This window comes from Myxocyprinus asiaticus, chromosome 20, assembly GCF_019703515.2.
Source record: "Myxocyprinus asiaticus isolate MX2 ecotype Aquarium Trade chromosome 20, UBuf_Myxa_2, whole genome shotgun sequence".
Taxonomy (NCBI): Eukaryota; Metazoa; Chordata; class Actinopteri; order Cypriniformes; family Catostomidae; genus Myxocyprinus; species Myxocyprinus asiaticus.
In genome coordinates this window covers 3,323,162-3,340,935 of record NC_059363.1, presented here as the reverse complement: position 1 = coordinate 3,340,935, position 17,774 = coordinate 3,323,162, and the positions used below count along the sequence as shown (strand labels likewise).

The 17,774-nt window shown below is 38.3% G+C and overlaps 1 protein-coding gene across 1 annotated transcript; it reads right to left on the bottom strand.

Annotated features, from left to right (window-relative positions):
• Positions 1-362: 362 nt before the first annotated feature.
• On the bottom strand, positions 363-8,910 carry LOC127410727 (L-threonine 3-dehydrogenase, mitochondrial-like). The gene is made up of 9 exons (XM_051645930.1): positions 8,787-8,910; positions 7,258-7,442; positions 6,994-7,036; positions 6,774-6,844; positions 5,968-6,117; positions 5,676-5,848; positions 4,306-4,396; positions 3,928-4,197; positions 363-1,262 (listed from the first exon to the last, which is right to left on the bottom strand). The coding sequence occupies exons 2-9, from the start codon at positions 7,430-7,432 to the stop codon at positions 1,123-1,125; spliced, it is 1,113 nt and encodes a 370-aa protein (XP_051501890.1). The 5' UTR covers positions 7,433-7,442; positions 8,787-8,910; the 3' UTR covers positions 363-1,122.
• Between the last annotated feature and the right edge of the window lie 8,864 nt (positions 8,911-17,774).

The window sequence follows — 17,774 nt, the reverse complement described above, 5'->3', positions numbered from 1 at the left end:
CAGCTCCTGAAAAACAACCCCACACCATAATCCCCCCTCCACCAAACTTCACAGTTGGCACAATGCAGTCAGACAAGTACCGTTCTCCTGGCAACCGCCAAACCCAGACTCGTCCATCAGATTGCCAGATGGAGAAGCATCACTCCAGAGAACGCGTCTCCACTGCTCTACAGTCCAGTGGCGGCGTGCTTTACACCACTGCATCCGACGCTTTGCATTGCACTTGGTGATGTATGGCTTGGATGCAGCTGCTCGGCCATGGAAACCCATTCCATGAAGCTCTCTACGCACTGTTCTTGAGCTAATCTGAAGGCCACATGAACTTTGGAGGTCTGTAGCGATTGACTCTGCAGAAATTGACTTGGCGACCTCTGCGCACTATGCGCCTCAGCATCCGCTGACCCCACTCTGTCATTTTACGTGGCCTACCACTTCGTGGCTGAGTTGCTGTCATTCCCAATCGCTTCCACTTTGTTATAATACCACTGACAGTTGACTGTGGAATATTTAGTAGCGAGGAAATTTCACAACTGGACTTGTTGCACAGGTGGCATCCTATCACAGTACCACGCTGGAATTCACTGAGCTCCTGAGAGCAGCCCATTCTTTCACAAATGTTTGTAGAAGCAGTCTGCATGCCTAGGTGCTTCATTTTATACACCTGTGGCCATGGAAGTGATTGGAACACCTGAATTCAATTATTTGGATGGGTGAGCGAATACTTTTGGCAATATAGTGTAAGTCAATCAACTTGACATTTCGAGCTGTTCTTCTTGCATACGGCTTTAGAAGACTTATAGTATAGCACACAAGTCACTTTTATGGTGATTTTATGGTGCTTATTTTCCTTTTGTTTGACAGCCCCTGGCTATTGCGCAGAATAATCGAGAAGGATACAATATAGCCCTGTAAATATTTGGTTCACTGTAAAGAGAAAAAAAAAAAAAAACTGTGCAAATACATGCTGCATATGGAAATTAATAAAGTACACTGTAACTATGTAGTTTCTCCTTTTAAATAACTTATTAAAGAGTGAGACTGCAGAGCTGAAATGCTAACCAGTCCATCAGGTCCCAAAATGCTCAGCGTCCTGAACTCAAAGTACAGTATGGCAGATGGTGTTTAGTTGGCTCGCGCCATTCTGGAGTCCGAGCCAGTGAAGTTCAGCATCGTCTGAACCAATTCCGGCAAGCCACAGTCATGTTTCCAGCCCCAGTCACTGCGGGCACTGGTGTCGTCGAAAATCATTGGCCAGCTGTCAGCTAGGCAGAAACAACAGATACACAGATATCACACTGTTGAGGGACTTCACTTTGGAATGGTAAAATCAGGAAACTAGGACATAATTACCCTAAGTTTAAAGAAATAGTTCACCAAAAAAAAAAAAAGGAAAACGCAGTCATTATTTACTCACTCTCATGTCGTTCCAGAATGTTTGTAGTTATCACGGCTGTCAAGCTCCAATAATGACCAAAAAACAAAAAAACACAATTGAAGTATCATAACTATATTCCACATTTCTGAAGCCATACTATTTGCTTTGTGTATTCACTGAAAATCTTAAAAATCCATTCTGCGTATTTCAAGCAGCATGGCACTTTCTGTTACGACATGTAAGAGCCAATAGAGTGCAACAGTTTGGTTCCAGAAGTAAAAAAACATTTAATTTCTTAATAGGGGAACCTTTTTTTTAACGATAACTTATACACCTTTAAAGACAGACCTACAGTGAGCTCCAAGACTCTTCTGTTGAAGCCATCCATGTGTGTTATTTCAACTTGACTTTTTAAAAATCATATTTAATAGCAGAATTCCTGGTAAAGAACTACACTACACATGATCATACAGGGAAACGCTCCACCAATCAGAGAATCACGGCGAACAAAGTGCACAAAAAGAGCTCTGCAGCGACCGCCCTCTACCATGACACACTGTGAATGACGCAATCGAGTCAGTCTCCATACACTCTCAAACTAATTATAAATAGATGTATATATCTGAATATTACTAATTAATAAAACTAAAATATATTGTTTATATACTTATAATAAACAACTTTAAATCAATAGTTTTTTTATTTTTCTATCATTTGTAATTCGATTATGTAAATTCTCATTGTAGTTCATTTCCTCATTAAAATTGTAAGTACACAGTCTTGTACCTTTGTCTTTTTGTCCCATTTTTAAACACTTTTTTTTTACTTCAAATCAAAGTTCGTAATGTTGTAATTCACCTCGGAGCTGGTTGGTTGGGTTCATGGCTTAGAACTGTTTTATGAAGGATTTTATAAAAGCCCTATGGAAAATATTTATAGGAAAAATACTTTCAGAACCAAGTGGGCAGGCACTGTTGTGCCCTATATCTATCTATATATACGCACTGAGCACTTTGTTAGGAACACTATACTAATACTGGGTAGGGCCACCCTTTGTTCTCAAAACAGCCTAAATTCTTCATTTCACTGATTGCACAAGATGTTGCAAACATTCCTTTGAGATTCTGGTCCATGTTGACATTTCTGCAGATTTGTCAGCTGCATATTCATGCTGCGAATCTCCCGTTCTACCACATTCCAAATGTGTTATTGGATTCAGATCCGGTGACTGGGAAGGCCACTGAAGAACAGTGAACTCATTGTCAGGTTCATGAAACCAGTTTTAGATGACTTTTGTTTTGTGACATGGTGCATCATCATGCTGGAAGTAGGCATTAGAACATAACTGTGGTAAACTGTGGCCATGAAGGGATGCACATTGTCAGCAACAATACTCATTCAAGCGATGATTGATTGGCATTAACGGGCCCAAAGTGTGCCAAGAAAACATTCCCCACACCATTACACCACCACCACCAGCCTGGACTGTTGACACAAGGCAGACTGGGTCCATGGATTCATGCTGTTGGCGCCAAATTTTGACCCTACCATCGATTCATCAGACCAGGCTATGTTTTTCCAGTCTTCAACTGTCCAGTTTTGGTGAGCCTGTGCCTGCTGCAGCCTCAGTTTTCTGTTCTTGGCTAACAGAAGTGGAACCTGACATGGTCTTCTGCTGTTGTAGCCCATCCGCCTCAAGGTTCGACATGTTGTGCATTCTGAGATGCTATTCTGCTCACTACATTTGTACAGAGGGGTTACCTGAGTTACCGTAGCCTTTCTGTCAGCTCAAACCAGTCTGGCCATTCTCCGTTGACCTCTCTCAACAACAAGGCATTTCCGTCTGCAGAACTGCCGCTTACTGGATGTTTTTAGTTTTTCACACCATCCTGATTAAACTCTGGAGACAAATCCCAGGAGATCAGCAGTTACAGAAATACTCGAACCAGCCCGTCTGGCACCAACAATCATGCCACAGTCAAAATTACTGAGATCAAATTTTTTCCCCATTCTGATGGTTGATGTGAACATTAACTGAAGCTCCTGACCCGTATCTGCATTATATTATGCATTGCTCTGATGCAACACGATTGGCTGATTAGATAATCACATGAATAAGTATACAGGTGTACCTAATAAAGAGGTCACTGAGTGTATCTCTACAGTAAATATAGCGTTTGGCACCAATGACGTCAACCCTGATGCTACATGTCTAAAGCAGTCATATGTCAATCGAACGCAAGCGCAAATTACATTTGTTAATTTTATCAGAGGGTAAGATTTTCAGTGAATAATGATTCAATATCGTATGGCTTAAAAGACTTGGAATATAGCGCCCAAGTTGTATGGACTGTGTTTATTTTACTTTTTTTTTGTCATTGGTCACTGACATTGTCCAAATCATCTCAATTTGCATTCTACAGAAAACAGAAATTAACAGAATTCAAAAAAACATGAGGGTGAGTAAATGATGACAGAATTTTCATTTTTGGGTGAACTTTCCCCAGGCACTGAATAGTGATGCACATATTTATGTGATTCAAGACTCTTACCAATGGTTTGTCGAACTGGGTCAACCTCATAGGTGACCTGCAGGTCTGGAAGGTGCTTCCTGATTTCTTGGACCAGTTCCTCTGGAGTGAAGCTCATGGCACTGATGTTGTACGTGCGCATACTCAGCATCTCAGCAGGAGCTTCTAGAACTTCCAGCGTGGCTCTCAGGCAGTCATCGATGAACATCATTAGCAGTCGTGTGTCTGGTTTCAAGTTGCACACAAATTTACCTGTTTTCACAGCATCGTGGAAGATCTGGACGGCGTAGTCTGAAGAGACATTATAAACTAAGGAGAAGGGTTTGTACAGATGCGTATGGTGCACATAAAGATGACCTTCCGGAGGGGAAACATATAGATTAAGAAAGCAAAGATTACCTGTTGTCCCTCCACCTGGCTGAGAATCTGCAGAAATTATTCCTGGGTATCTGAGACAGCGGAAGTCAAGACCATACCTGAGATGGTAATACTTTAATATAAAAAAGAAATATAAAGATTTAAATAATGCATCTCAGCACTGATACACTGTGAAACAGAAAACAAATAAAGCTAAAAAAAATTATGTTCAGTTTGTTAAGTAAAACTGTGTTAATATACATTAAATAATCATTCTAAAATACTCAAATAAACCCACGAGTATTGTTGTAATAAGTGGAATTTTACAAAATAATAAATTAATGAATAAAATATGTTATCATATTTTTTGTTGGTTTAGACCTTTTATTTAATAGATAGTCAGGATCAATTACTGGATTGTAATTATGCCTCCAAAAAGTCTGTGTAAACACACATTTAACAATAACTGTATTACATTTTATCTCTAATTTGTTATACACTATCTGCATTGTTGAAAGCTGAAACGGTCTCATCATTTGGCAACAGCTTGCCGAGGGCAGTAATTGCAATAAGAATGGCATTTCTTCTTCTCAAATAATTCTTTTTCAAAAGTACTAAAAGACTTGTCAATGTTAAGAGGAATCAGGAATAATTTTTTTTTTTTTTATTTATTTTCTCCCCTTTACTGCCCAATTTGGAATGCCCAATTCCCATTGCACTCTAAGTCCTCATGGTGGCGTAGTGACTCGCCTCAATCCGGGTGGTGGAGGACGAATCTCAGTTGCCTCCACGTCTCAGACCGTCAATCCACGCATCTTATCACGTGGCTTGTTGAGTGCGTTACCGCGGAGACGTAGCGCATGTGGAGGCCCACACTATTCTCTACGGCATCCACGCACAACTCACCATGCGCCCCACCGAGAGCGAGAACCACATTATAGTGACCACGAGGAGGTTACCCCATGTGACTCTACCCTCCCTAGCAACCGGGCCAATTTGGTTGCTTAGGAGACCTGACTGGAGTCACTCAGCACACCCTGGATTCAAACTCGCGACTCCTGGTGTGGTAGTCAGCGTCAATACTCGCTGAGATACCCAGGCCCCCGAAACTGAATCATTAAATTCCTTACAATTCTCATCCCTATAGACAGTCTTCTTCTAGAGAGCATTTTATTGGACAAAATCCTGTATAATGCAAGATGAGACATCAATATTTTTGGCCTGTTTCCCTGGAAGAGAATTTGATCTGTATCCGCTGAAAGTTAATGTTGTCAACATTTAGGTGTACGCTAGCATGTAGATGCCCTCAAACCTGACTAACATTAAAGGCCACAAACTGTACAAAAAACAAACAAACAAACAAACAAACAAAAACCTTTAAATGCACTAAATGTAAAATCTAGTGTGTTTACCTCTCCCATCAGCTCCGCATGAACTTTGGACACTCCGTAAATCGTTCGAGGGCGTTGGATGCACAAATCAGTGGTGGGGTAGCGAGGGGAGGTGGGGCCAAACGCTCCTATAGTGCTGGGAACGAAAAGACGGAGCCCATGTTCTGTAGCAACATCAAGAACGTTGTGCAACCCTTAAGAAGAGGAAAAGAGGGAAAGATATCTCTATTGTGTCTTTTTTTTACCAAATGTAGCGTTGAAAAGTGATTTAAGAAAACATGATGCAGATAATGTCAAATCCTCAGTGAATGACCAGTGATGTTGACTTCACGAGCGAGGGACACGTTTGCCTCTCCAGCTGCACTCAGGAGAGCACTGTAGTGAATCAACCAGGAGATGCGGTTGTTTACAACAATCTCACGCAAGTTCTTGGAGTCCAAAATGTCAGAATATATAAAAGGACCTGAAAAAAAAAAAAGGTATTCTTTTGATACAAAACCTTACGTTTATGAAGGGCCAAATTATTCAAATGAAATCATTTAATAAATGTTTACAATAAAACAAATATTAAATACATAATTAAATGTAAAAACATATTAAATTAATCATTAAATCAATACATAAATGTCTCTTGTATTTTATTTTAGCATAATCTTTAAGTTGATTTGTTAATTTTAGAATGAGCTTTGCGTCTTTTCATTTTCAGGGTTACTGCTATCGGCATGTCACTCAACAACAGTGGGCATCACCTTTCAAAGTAGGACGTCCATAATGATCTTCTCTCACAACATCAACATCATTTACAGCATTTATTTTGGCCAACATTTCCCTTTCATTTTCGATACGGGTTCAAATTAAGCGAATGTCAACGTTCTGGCTGGCAACTTCATCTGCACAAAAGAAATCTCTTATTTTTCAGATTTTTGAAAGACATGAATTTTGATTGGAAAAATTTTGATTTTGAAAGGTGACGTCCACTGTCAAACCAAACCCTAAATATATTGGAACAAAAGACCCATGTCAAGGGATTTATGCATTCAGATAAACTCAATCACAATTATGTGACAGTCACTGTACAAATGCAGCCAGTCATTGTACAAATTAAATACTCAAACTCACCACTCTGGTAAACAAGATTTGGGGGTTTCCTGATATCAGACAGAATGACATTATATTTTCCAAATCTCTTCCTGTAAATCAGAAAGAAACACATTTATATGTTCATTAACAGAATGAAAGAACATTTGCAGAAATATTCACTTAAAGCATTCAAAACATACACCATCGTGTCCTAATAAATGCATTTATAACCATCCAATCATTCAAGCTTCAGTCTTACCTGAGCAATTTGGCTAGACCCACTCCCAGCTGCCCCAACCCCCCTGTGAAGGATGTGATTAAAAGACATCATCGGTGTTGTGTTTCCATGGAGACCACATTTAATGTGCTTCAGAATGTGGTAAACAGGGAAACATGACCAAATATTATTGATGATCATAGGCTTATATAACATCCATTTAGGCCACAAATCTTAAACAAAACCAATCATGACCAGAAATATTTTACACAATAAATGGTGCGTCAAAAAGCACTCGTCTCCTACCAGTAATGAGAATTCTTGGACAATCAGACTCCTCTGAGTAAAAGCTGGCATCAGAGGTGAGTTGGCGTGGAGAGAGACTGATGTCCCGCTCTGAAACAGTGAGAGGTTGAAAGCCACGGCCTGATGCCAAGAAAGCCCGCTGTGCCATCCTGCTCAGAGCTCTTAAACAGAGCATCTTCTACTCTCTGCCAACAAGGACATCAAGACATTAAACATATCAATGGATACACAGAAATGCAACATCAAATAAAGTATTTCTAACTATGCCAAAAAACATCATAAAACTCAAATATTCAATAAAGACCGATTTCTGACAGGCTGATGAATCTGCTTGGGCCATTTTGAGACTCGAGTGTTACCAACCCCTTTTTATCAGTTGACCTAAATCTCCCATTTTACATTAACACCAATGCATTAATACATACAGCATACTTTTATCTAAAGTGACATATAGGCTAGCACTTTCAAGGTATACATTTATATCAGTTTTTGTGCTCCCTGTGAATCAACCCCATGACCTTGGCATTGCTAGTGCCATGCTGTGCCAGCTGGGCTACTGACACATACAGTAGGTTCCTTATTTCATTGTTGTTCTTTTTAAAGAACGAAATATTGCGTAAAATAATAAGTATTTAGAAAGTGTTTGTATATGTTCAGCAAGTGTTAATTTTACCAATATATGCCATTGTATGCATGTCTATTATATATGTGCGTATCAAGTTAAATCATCACATGCAAAAATATAAGCATACATGCAAGCTAATATAAATACTACAAGGAGAGACAATAATTAAGTGAAATGTGCTGCCATCCTCTGGTCAAGGCTATACAATTCACAATAATCCACACAGACGCAGAATGCTTGGGTTGAAAATGTCAAACATGGCTTAAGTCACTGATCACGTTCATCTGTGATACAAATAAATAAATAAATAAATAAATAAATAATAAAAGTAATAGGCTATATACTTCTGAATGTCATTAGGCTACGGTCTGTCCATTGTCCTCACCTGAGACAAAAGTGGTTTAAATCCCAGGACAGTTTCTCCTTCTTCAATAAACATGCGATTGCTTTACGTATTTATACTATTACTAGATATACTGAGGTCAGTTTTTCAGATCGCTGTGCTATAAATCCTTTGATCTTCCCTACAGGAAACAGTTTTCATTCTAAAGAAGTAAACGTGCACAATGAACATCTCATAATGGGAGGAGACTGACCATCTCTATGTATACCATCAACACCAATACCTATCTAGAAACAAACTGCATTTGTTGTAACAACACACAGCCAGTGTTACAAAAGTGCATCAATGTAACTCAACCTCAAACTGTTACAATGTATCCGTTCAGCGGAGGCGAGATCAAAGGCTTCGGATACATCAAACGCGCTGATTATCGCTCTGATCAAATAAACAAAATACACTCCTTTTGTAAACAAATACTCCTTTGTTATGGGGTTATTAATTAATTATATAATCAAGTAGCCTAATAAATAACGCCGTTCTATGATTATTTGGTTTACTCACCGTTTATGTTCCCGCCTTCAAAGAAAAATAATTAAAAACAAATCGGAACTGTTCAAAACAACATAAAGATTAAAAGCGATCAAGTTGAAACATGTTTCGGAGAAAATACAGCCCTTCATTCATCAGTATTGCATCAGCTACAGGTCTCTCAAGGGCGTAGCAGCCGCGGGGTATGTGGGGGACACGTCCCCCGCACTCTTTCAAAAGGTGATTTTTATCCCCCGCACTTTTCCAAGCTAAACCCATACCGAGTCCAAATGGTGGATTTGTATACAGTATTCTTTGCGTTTTGTTACTTTGGGCTGATTGAGCGACCATCCAGCCAATCACAGGTGAGTTTCATGAGCCGAAACAACTCTAACGCAATAGGCCGTCAGTCAGACAGTCTAATCAACGCGGCTCCATCCATTTCTACAAAGTTGCTTTCAGCAATGCTCATTTATCCATGTTTATTATCGGCATTGATGTTGATCTGTATTAATAATCTAGAGATGAGGAACACACAAACGAGAGTTATTTATCGGCATATCATATCGGCATACCGTGCAGCTGGGTTCAACTATAGTAACGCCTTTCAAAATGGTCAGAAATCTAGGGGTAACCATCTACATTTCACAGACCACATCTCAAAGTCCGCAAAATCATGTAGATTTACACTCTACAATATCAGGTTGATAAGACCCTTCCTCTCTAAACATGCCACACAACCGCTTGTTCAGTCACTTGTCATAACTAGACTGGACTACTGTAACGCTCTCATTGCAGGCTTCCCTGCATGTGCAATTAGACCCCTGCAAATGATCCGGAATGCAGCAGCACATCTGGTCTTTAATTAACAAAGAAAGCGCATGTTACACCACTCGTCTCTCTCCACTGGCTGCCGGTTGATGCACGTATCAAATTCAAGGCTCTGATGCTGGCATACAGAACAGTCACTGGGTCTGCTCCAGCATACCTAAAATCATTTATGCAGAACTACGCGCCCATTAGAAGCCTGCGGTCGGCTAAGGAACGTCGCCTTGTTGTACCAACACAAAGAGGCACCAAAACACTTTCCCGGACTTTCAGCTTCATCATACCACGTTGGTGGAACGACCTTCCCAACTCCATCCGTGAAGCTGACTCACTCTCTGTCTTCAGAAAATGACTAAAAACACATCTTTTCCATGAACACTTAACCAGTCATTAAAAAAATAAAAAAATAAATCCTGTTGCACTTTATTCTGTTTTGAATACTGTTATGATTCTAGTGAAACTTTGTAGTATGGCACTTTTCATACCACTGTCTCCTTAAGATGATTCACTTATGTTTTCCTCTCTTGTAAGTCGCTTTGGATAAAAGCGTCTGCCAAATGAATAAATGTAAACATCATTCTTGATTGACAGCATTACGTGATCAACTGATATGGGTTTTTTTAATGGCCGATGCCGATATCCAGAGAGCAGGGTGGCCAATAGGCAGATACTAGGGATGTGCCCGAAATCGAATACCTTATTCGGAAAGGCACGTATTATGACTTCAAAACTAATAACGGATTAATCAGAATAATATAAAAAATATTTCATTGATTTCAGATCGGATCGGCGTGGTCTCGACTCCGTTTGTGGTCTTTGTTAACTGTGCATGTCTGGAGGTTGTCAAGTGTAACATTAAGATACGACATCATATACACTTTCCACTTCTTGAAATGTCTATGTTAATGTATCACACGATTCACACGTGATTCCCATGTATTCATTTATAGCCTAATCCTGAGCGCAATGTTAAAAACCTGACCTGAAGTGATGATTTCACGTCGGAGCTCGTCTATCCGTCTCTTAAAGTTGACCACATTTATATTCACATCAGCAATTACGGTAATTATCTGGTTAAGACTTTATTCTGAAAAAAGTTAAAATGCTCCATAAAGGTTTAAATGCTCCATAGAGTAGAGTATTCATCAAAATGAAGAAACTGAAACATGCTCTGTCTTTTTTCTTCTTCTTTAAACTGTGCTACCTCTGGTAAAGCGCTATATAAATTTAACATTATTATTATTATTATTATTTAACTAAATAATGGTGTCTTATCGTAAAATTCCTGATAGATTTACGGGACTTTCACCTGTTTGTAGGCTATATTGATTTTATTTTCACTTCTTTAATGTTTGAATTTGTGCAAAATGTGTGCTTGACATTTCACATTTTGCTTGACACCTCCTGCCTCCAGAATAATGTTGTTATACATGCACAGACAAACAAAAAAATCTGTTTCATGCAGATATTAATATCAGAATCTCTCATAAGACACACAGACAGCATGGACAGATTCATGGAACATATTTTCAGTGTTGAGTTTATAATAAATTATAGTGTAATTTATTACACTTATAATGCATTAGAGTAGAAGATGTCATTTTAAAGAAAGATAGAACAGGCACACTTTTCAAGCAAAACATTTCACGAAAATACGTTTGTAAGATTTGGAATGATAGAAATAATGTTCAAATGATATTTCAATTTTAAATACTTTCTGGGGCCGCTCCACAGTATGTGTAAATGTTGTCTGACAAAACTTAGACACTGTAGTATTTATTTTTATTTTTTTAACCTTTGGTTGACTGCCAGCAGTCCAGAGTCTTTTAATCATTATAATAAAATTTTACTAATATTATAAAGTATTTTTAAGCATGTGCAATGTAGTCAGCTAGAGGACATGCTATACCCCTGCTTAATTTAGGCTCCTCCCAAACGAAAAAAAACGAAACAAATTTCATTGCAATTATTTTATGTCAATTGTGCTTTAGAAATAAAAGTGGATTGAAATCAAGAGAGGAAAATGGTTTAAAAGGGTTTCTAAAAGTTTTGTACATTTTCCTACACCTTAAGCTGAATATATATACATGAATATTGTTTTAATGGCCAGATCAAACATAATAATTCCTTGCTTTTAAAATAATATTCCATGCATCACTTAGCAGCTCTCTAATTGTATTTGTAGATCACAGCAGGATAAAGCAATGAATAGTTTAAATTTTATTTCCCTCCTGACGGAGAAGACTTTGGCTATTGTGCTCATTTATTTAGTCTAATTTGAATCAATACCAAGTCCTCCATAAGGAGCCAGTGAAATGCTCCTCTGCTGGTATTCCCAGAATATTGTAGTACCTTAATATTTATTCTCCTTAGAGGATGTGTTTATTTTCAGTCATGAACTCACTGAACCCATGAACATAGTCTGTGCAGCATATCAGTTTCCAAGTGGCTTTTGCACACCTACATGACATTTCACATCCAAACACACACATGAGGATTTTCACGTGTGTTCTGTGATGTTTCTCTGCTGGCTTGCATAACAAAAAGATCAGTGAGCATTACTAATGCATAATATTTCAGATGTAAAGGAATATTTAGTGTTAATTTAAAAAAAAGACTTTTGGAGCCCCTTTAAAAATACCATTATTCTTTTTAAATATTCAAAATTACTGAAGCAACAGGAAGTTATTTCAGCCAGAGGAGGGCATTCTGAGCCACTTATAATTCATTTGTATTGAGATTACACAGAGGGAATATATTATTTATTAAAAAATGGCCTGTCCAGCTTTAAAAGTATAGCCACAAGATGTAAACATCATACATGTTAAACATGATTTTAGTGTGATAAAATAACTTACAGGGCTTACTGGTGTTGTGTTGTAATATTGGATATAACATTACACTGATCAGGATTTTATAACACTAAAATCACATTAACACATATAATGTTTACATCTTGTGGCTATCCTTTTGAAATGGTGTAAATTTTGGTGTTTATAGACTGGCCCCATTCACTTCCATTGTAAGTGCTTCACTATAACCATGATTTTTAACTATGATTTGGTTTGGTTAAAAAAAAGAAAAAAAGAAAAAGAGGGACGGAAATATTTTTTGTGGTAATCAACATTATGCCACTAATGCTGTCGACTGAGCTTTACTTGTACTGAACCCGGAATATTCCTTTAAAGGAATAGTTCACCCCAGAAAAATGAACAGTCATTTTGTCATCATTTACTCTCCCTCGTGTCATTACGACCCCAAATAATATTCTCTCTCCCATGAAACACAAAAGGAGATGTTTAGCCTTATATGTTCTTTTTCATATAAGGAAAGTAAATGGTGATTTATACTGCCAAAATCCAAAAATGCAAAAAAATAAATAAATAAATAAATTTAAAAAAATAATAAAGCACTGTAAAAGTATCTTCGAAAACTTCTAAAGCCATACAATAGCTTTGTGTGAAGAACAGACCAAAATTTAAGACATTATTCACTAATAATCTTTATTCACTTCAACTTTAATTCTTTGGCGAGGACGTGTTAGAAACCAAACAGACTGATGCCAAGATAAAAGTGTAACGGGAGCCAGCTGGTATGTGATAGCTGTGCGGTATGTGTAAACCTCACTCCGCTGGCCTCAAGACGTGCACTAGCCACTGACGCTAGAGGCTGTAGCCTTTAACCTCCTCGATAGCACGCCCGCCTCCCATGCCGGCTGACACCAGTTTAAATCCCACTCGGAGCGAGTCGAGCAGCACCGGTTACAGCAGCAAGCAGTGGCAATATATTTCATGCATATTAGTCCACTGGTGCGTTTTCGTGCCATGAGAAGCTTTGATGCATGCCAGTCATGCAAAAAATATACATTAATTGTCTGCTTCAACAGCGGCACATGAAAGCAACCCAGAACTCAAGGGATCTGCAGGCAATTATCTCACATAACATTAGCTTTCATTAAATTTTCAAATGTTTTCTCTTGTACTTTTGCATTTAGTAGCTATTCTGTATGGTTAATTCCCTCTGCAGAGAGCTCCACAGTCACAAGATGCATGAGCATGAACTGTTTGTGCACTGTTGTGCACTAAATGGAAGGGGGGAAAAAACACTCTTTTGTGTTGTTCTTCCAAAGTTGGAGTGCCTATAAGAAGCTCAGAACAAACTATCCTTTTGGTATCTTCATTTTTAAGGCCCTACTGTACATGGTTAAATCCCAGATATATGGGGCTCTCAATGTGTCAAGGGTGCTAAAGGTAACTGATTTTAGATCTACCTATCTCTGTGTAAAAATAAAATAATTATGCTGTCACCTTTCTAAAGTTATTTTTATGCCCTATGAAGTTTTTCCTCCAAAATCATAGACTCATTTTTACCATTTTGACCCCCTCTACCTAGTAATGGATCACTCAGTAAATATTGATCCAAGGCATTTAATAGTTTGACTTTCATCATCATTTATACTAGCTGAGGAAGTGTCTTAAAATTTGGCTGGTTTGACATGGAATAACCCTTCTGTTTTGTTAATACATAACATGGTCCGCACATGTTGCATTTTTTTATTAATTATGTATCTGGGTGGTCACTAGGGCATTGCTAGGTGGTTGCTAGGCAGTTGCTAGGGTGTTCTGGGTGGTTGCTAGGGTGTTGCTAGGTGGTTGTTTTAAAATATATTATTTTGTGGAAAATGATTTTCAATGATTTTCTTTCTTGTTTGAAAATAAGGTATTTTCTTTTACTTTGTGGTTTAATAATTCATGCATCAGAAGGTTTATATATTACGTTTCACAATGGGCAATGTAAATATATATTTTTTCTTCTTGTTACTGAAATTGATTTCACATCTACTCTACTCGTTTTAGGATGACAGTTTAATTAGTGAAAGCGATTAAGCCACAGTGCATCTCTTTCAGATGTGGCACAGTGTCTGTTTGAAGATTTGGACTCTCTCTGTCCTAAGGGAAGACACTAAAGACGGGGGCTTTTGTAATATTCTTGTGGCAGAGGGTTTTGCATGTGCTGTGCTAATCAAGGATATTCCCCATGTGGTGACAGCAACTGCAGAGGATTTAGAGGAGCTCACAGTTTGTGTTCGGGGAGACAGTTATTTGGTGAACTGCCAACACTATAACACGCAGTTTAAATATGAATAGAGCAATAATACAGTGCATTATTGCATATAATGGCTGCCAGGAAGTCAGTAATACAAAAAATGTCTGCATCTTGTTCAAATGTCTTTAAATGTTTAAAGATTTTAGCATTTCTTTCTTTAAATGTGTGTTTGAATATACCTACAGGTGTTAAATGTAAAAAACAAAACCCAATCACCTGTTTATTACTCTCAAGCAGTGTTTTTTGTACGATGTTTTCAAATACCTCTTAAATTAATTTTTTTGCGATAACAATTTACGCCAGTAGGTGGCGACAAACAAACGTCTTATATTAGTTATGAGTGAGTGATTTGAACCAACCGATTCATTAAAGATGCCGTCGTTTGGCGACTGAAACAATGGAAGTGAACAAGAACGATTCATTCGCTTCAAAGATTCATTTAAAAACTCTGATTGAACGAAACACCTCAACAAAAGCCGAGTTGTTTGATTTTGCCTGATGCATGAAAAGCAGCATGAAAAACCTTGACTGGAGTTTGAGACAAGTGATTACAGAATGCTTTGTGAGGTGAGGGCAAATTTCTGTTGCTCCAATCCACTTCCATGTAATCCAGTATGCACGTTGCTTTTTTGACCTATTCGCTAGCGGAGTAGAAATACACAAACTCCCTACGTTCCAAACGGCCTAAATGATGCCTCCAGAGGGCACTTTGAAGGGAGAACAGTCATAATCACCATGCTGTAAGGTCCAAACAGAATTTCGAATAAAAGTTACTTCCAAAAAACTGTTGTTTTTGAGTCCCACTCTGTTTACTCATTCCAAAGCTCTCACAGTGGATGGTTAAATCTTCAAAGGGAATAGGGCTTAGGGATGATCACTTCTGAATGGATTGCACCCAATATCTGCCCCTTTTTGTGTCTAAAGCATAAGTTCGATTTAATTTTACTTCTTTGTTGAACTTATTAAAGCAATATCACACTCGCAATTGTGTTGTTTGGCCTCAGTATCAGCACAGCTGTGATAGGCGTTACTAGACCCTTTTTAGGAGGGCATCAGCCCCCCCTAAAAATCTGTGACTTTGCAATCAGCACGTAAGTGTTTTCAACAGCTGCAACGCTGCACTTGTTTGAAGTGACTCACTTTGGTTACTTTTCTTGCCTGTAAGACTGACTAAAACGCAAGCCAATAGCATTAGTGTGGGCTGTGAAGGAGCATATCATTGTTTTGACCCACTGAACGAATAGGCCCCGTTTACTCATTAAATTCATGAATGATCGAGGATCAGCGTCTTTTGACCGACTGATGGAGAGCAGGCATGTTGCTTGTATAATTAGGTAATCTCGTTTAACAAGGAGAGAAAGGAGATGGATTAATTAAGAGTAAAAGTGACTAATGACAATACAATGACATCAGGACGTAATTAAAACCTGTATTTATTTTTAGGCTATGTTGTCTTTTTTGTATATTCCTTAATGTTCATGCACAACAGCAGTTCAAAAGATGATATGCTTTGTTGCCATTTGCAGGGAAAACGCTTAGCATATTTAAACCTAGATAAAGTCTCTTAGTAGACACGCTGATTTGAATAAAGTATAATTAGACTTGTTTTGTTCTCTGTGCTTTATCAATGGTTTAATGACTCAAAAAACATGAAAGACATTGATTTGTTGCCACCTACTGCTGTAAAAGTGTGAGATACAAAAATGGTTATCTGAACGAATCAGTGAACAAATCTGAACTAATCATATATATATATTTACCAGGGTTATTCTATTGAAATTAAAATCTCTTTTTGGAGTGATTTTCTCTTTTGAATGAAATCAAAAGACTCTAATCATGAGTTAAACATCATCAGGATTTAATTCACTTAACTAAAGATCGACCAAGCTAAATGTGATATTTATTGTAATAATAGTTTTTTTGTGGAGTTTGGTATACGTTTAATCTACAGTAGTTGCGAAATTCTAGATTTTCTATAATAATCATATATTGTTTTTTTATTTGTTAATAAATATAAAATAAAAAAATGAGTATCTGAATGGTTCTTTAAACGGTTTGTTTTTTTAATAACTTACCGAAACACTATCTATGCTAAAAGTGGAATACATTAAATGTGCACATCTTGGGACCTGGGTAACTCAGTGAGTATTGGACGCTGACTACCACCCCTGGAGTCACGAGTTGGAATCCAGGGTGTGCTGAGTGACTCCAGCCAGGTCTCCTAAGCAACCAAATTGGCCCGGTTGCTAGGGAGGGTAGAGTCACATGGGGTAACCTCCTCGTGGTCACGATTAGTGGATTTGGGGTGCGTGGTAAGTTGTGCATGGATTGCAGAGAGTAGCATGAGCCTCCACATGCTGTGAGTCTCTGCGGTGTCATGCACAACGAGCCACATGATAAAATGCGCGGATTGACTGTCTCAGAAGCGGAGGCAACTGAGACTTGTCCTCTGCCACCCGGATTGAGGTGAGTAACCGGGCCACCACGAGGACCTAGTAATTAGTGGGAATTGTGCATGCCATATTGGGGAGAAAATGGGATAAAAAAAAAACCAAATAAATAAAAATGTGCACATCTAAAGGCAGTCGCACACCGGACAAGACAGTGCACACAAAAGTTACCAAGGTTTTTCCCTTCTTCAAGAATGAACAATGCTAGAGTAAATAATATATGTCCTTTCTGAGCCCCCCTAAGACTGAAATCCTAGAATTGCCCCGACAGCTGTGATTACCAGTGGTATTGCCTCTGATATTAAAAACAACAGCACATGCTCATGTGATATTCATGCATGCTTATGTAGTGGGGTCCTTAATCAAATATAAGCTCGTTTTGTTTTCTCATTTCACCTTTTCATATTTATCATTAGGGGAAATGCATAAGCATTTTCAGTTGCTCTTTCAGTCATTTTGACGCCACTGCTTGATTGAAGCATGAAAATGCTCTGCATAGTAGAAATTACTTGTATGTGTACATATAAATAATTTTCAATGCAAGAAAAGGGGCATCATCTCTACACCAGCACAGGTATTGCGGAAGTGATGTCACGCACCCCGGAAGGAGGGCGGATGAAGCGCTTCAGAGAGCAAG